The sequence below is a fragment of the Acanthisitta chloris genome, unplaced genomic scaffold (assembly GCF_000695815.1).
Source record: "Acanthisitta chloris isolate BGI_N310 unplaced genomic scaffold, ASM69581v1 scaffold17489, whole genome shotgun sequence".
NCBI classification, from domain to species: domain Eukaryota; kingdom Metazoa; phylum Chordata; class Aves; order Passeriformes; family Acanthisittidae; genus Acanthisitta; species Acanthisitta chloris.
Window position 1 is genome coordinate 6483 of NW_008689943.1, and position 3208 is coordinate 9690.

General features: G+C 38.9%; 1 protein-coding gene across 1 annotated transcript in view; it reads left to right on the top strand.

Moving 5' to 3' along the window:
- Positions 1 to 316: 316 nt before the first annotated feature.
- The window catches only part of LOC103808827 (kinesin-1 heavy chain-like), a gene marked incomplete at its 3' end in the record, with an annotated part of 6064 nt that continues 3172 nt past the window's right edge, over positions 317 to 3208 (top strand). The window contains 3 exon segments of the mRNA XM_009081632.1: positions 317 to 346; positions 1556 to 1643; positions 3191 to 3208. The exon segment at positions 3191 to 3208 is cut by the window's right edge and continues 77 nt beyond it. Of these exon segments, the coding sequence (XP_009079880.1) occupies positions 317 to 346; positions 1556 to 1643; positions 3191 to 3208 (136 nt within the window).

Consider the following 3208-nt stretch of genomic DNA (forward strand, 5'->3'; position numbering starts at 1 on the left):
GGTAAATATGATGCTCCAAAATGGAGTCATTTCAGTGCATGTAAATATGCACTTCAGCATGAAACACATCTGATTTGTGTTTTGTGATGAAGATGACTTGCAGGGTGTAGTGTAGCTGATAGATATCTATGAAATTGGGGACTTTTTTAAACCACAGCTGCTAATGAGAAAGCAAATGTGTAGTTAGTGTCATCTTTTCTACAGTGACTTACCTTTTTATGTAATTTCTTCTCAGTCTTCATTTTCTTACCTCAGGGCTACTTACTAGTAGTTTGTCTCCTGGCGTCTGTAATGGCCTCAGTTCTACCTGTAGAACATGGGGTTTGGAAGTGTATTTGGAGCTAAAGTGAGTAATTGAGAAGGCTTGTGCTTTCTCTGCTGTGAAACAAGAGTTCAGACAAACTTCAGCACCTTAGGGATAGTTTCTGCCTACTGAGTCTTGTGGTTTCTTGAACATATTTACGCAGTGAACGGTGTAATTATTTTTCCAAGAGAGAGCTCATCCTCCTGAATTCAAGGCCTCCCCACAGATAAATGTGTTGACTCTAAAAAAGCTTTGTTTGGTGTGGTGTTAGATGTTATTAAAAGACAAATGGAAAGTCAGGCTGGGAAAGAGAAATGTGGGTGGATGAAAGATGGAAGGTATCCTTGTTTCTTTGCCAGAGAGGCAGTTCCAGAGTATCCTTGGGGAAGGATGATAATGAATTAAATTTAGGCAAAATGGAACACTTAACAGTCGCAGAGAGTTTAGTAATGGTAACTGACCTAGGTCCTTTGTAAACTTTGCGTGTCTGCTGGGCTACCTAGAAAACCAGGCCCTGAAAGTGCTACAAAAATTTAAACTGTAAGATGGGCATAACAGTTCATATCCTCATGGATTGTCAGCTGCTTAGAACTGTTACGAAAATCTCTTCTTTAAAACAAAGGTCTATCCAACATTCCTTTCAAAAATCTGTATCAGAGCTTCCTCATATAGTGTCTTCCAAAAGGAATCTTTTGTGAAAAGTTTCCTTTCTCCAATATGGCCTTTTCTGCTTGGGGAGGAGCTTTTTTTTAAGGGTATCATGTATGGCAAAATAGTTCCCGTGCTGCATGTTTCTTTTTGATTTGAGGTTTTCAACAAATATTACTGAGAGACATGCTCTGTGTCATGAGGTATAAGCTGGTTTTAATAATTTGAGTTTACCAGAGTAAACCTCCTACCAGAGTAGGAGAGAATGAAGAGTTCTTGGATGTACAGCCTTGTAAATCAAGTAACCTGAGGTCATGTGGCAGAGGAGTTTTGGAGAACTCTTTAGGTAACGCTTTGAAACCAAATATATTTAACTCAGCACCTTACTTGTAAGCAACTGTGTGAAGATTTAGGCAACACTATATAAGCTGATTTCCTTGCTACAGTCTTCAAGTGCTTAAAATAGAAGATTGGGCTGAGACAGTGTAGTTTACTTCTAAACTGTACTATATGGACAAACTCCTTCCAGTTGCACTTACAGCATCTGGTTTTTCTAAAAACTCATCTCTTTTTTTTTTTCTTTTTCTTTTTTTTTTTTTTCAGTCTAAGCCATATATATTTGACCGTGTGTTCCAGTCAAACACGTCGCAGGAACAAGTATACAATGACTGTGCTAAGAAGATTGTCAAAGGTAAGGTTGGAAGAGCAACTTTAACCATAAGAAAATGTCTTGTATTCATGTGGATTTCAGTGTTGAAATCTGAGACTTCTATTGCTGCCTTTTATCTTCTGCATGTTTGATAAGTGCCAACATGGATTGTGGCAGTGTAAAGTCATCCTGTAGTTGAGGTGATGAATTATGTCAGTGCTTAACCTGCTCTTTCAGTCGATTGCAACATTTGATAGCATTTGCCTGTTACGTTCTGAGGGTTTTTTGCAGTTCTCTGCAAAGATTGTTTGAAACAATTTGTCAGATTTATTGGTGAAAAAGTCCTACATGTTTGTCAGAAATTAATCAAAATAACTCTCATTAATAGGTTTGAGGTGTGTTGTCTCTCTCCCCCCAGATTTATTGGTGAAAAAGTCCTACATAAGTTTGTTGAGAGAATTATGAGAGGAAAAGAAACTCGTGAAATAGGAGTTATTGCTGTGCATGTCAGGCTGTACAGTTTCTCCAAAACTGAATTGTCAGAATTGGCCTCTTCAGAAAATCAAGTCTCACCTCAGAGAAGGACATGCTGCAGGAAGTTGTTGCATTAAGCAGTTAGCAAGTTTCCTGAAAATAAAATGGATTTGTTTCTTGAGGATAGTAATAATAAGTTCTTACTGACACAACTTTCAAAATAGCTTTACAAAGCCTTGTCAGAAACCCCTGAAATATCAACTATTAGTGACAAGAGAATATCGGGTAAATGTAAGGGGGTTTTGATCATTAGAAAGTTAATTACTGTGGAAAATCCCTGCTGCTGCAAGTATTTAACTCTTTAATGACTAATCAGGATCAGATCAAAAGTTTGCTACATAAAAAACTGGAGTCAGCTAAGAGTTGTAATGCTGTCCCTTTGTCTAAAACTGATCTCTGTGTGGTGTTTCTGGACTGTGCTACATCAAGTGGCTAATGAGCTTTAGTAGTGGGACAAATGGATTTAGGGCTATGATGGAGTGGCAAAGACCTCCACATTTGGAGGATCTCCTCACGCTCGTGTTTGGAAAATAAACATTTGCTTTCGGGATGTGATGCTACAGTAACTGACTTGTAAACAAGCCAACCCGCCAGCCCCTCACCCCTCAACCTAAAACTTCAGCTGGGCTCATTTGTAATTTGAAAATAGAAGCTTGTGGCCCAAGAGTAAGATGCTTGACACTTATGGCATAGCCCATTCTCGGCACAGTTAGACAATTACTTTCCTGAAGGCAGAAAATGTGATGGTGGCCTCATGTGTGGCTTCTTCTTCTGAGATATCAAAGACTATCTGTTCAGCCTGGCAGTTGTATCGATTTCCTTTTTCTTTCTAACTGTGAAGTTCTGATTCTTCTGGTTGAAGAAACAGATGCTTCTAATACAGCAAACTCCTAAGACACAGTCAGGGATGACTTGATGCATATAAAGGGGTAGGGATGAACAGCCTCCCTCCCCCTGACTCTGGCACAAGGTTCCCAAACACTGAGCGGTTTAACTTGCTTAACTTTTAGGAACTGCCTGCTTGTATTCTATTTAATCTGACTTTCCTTTAGAAGAAGGAAATGAAAGCTAAT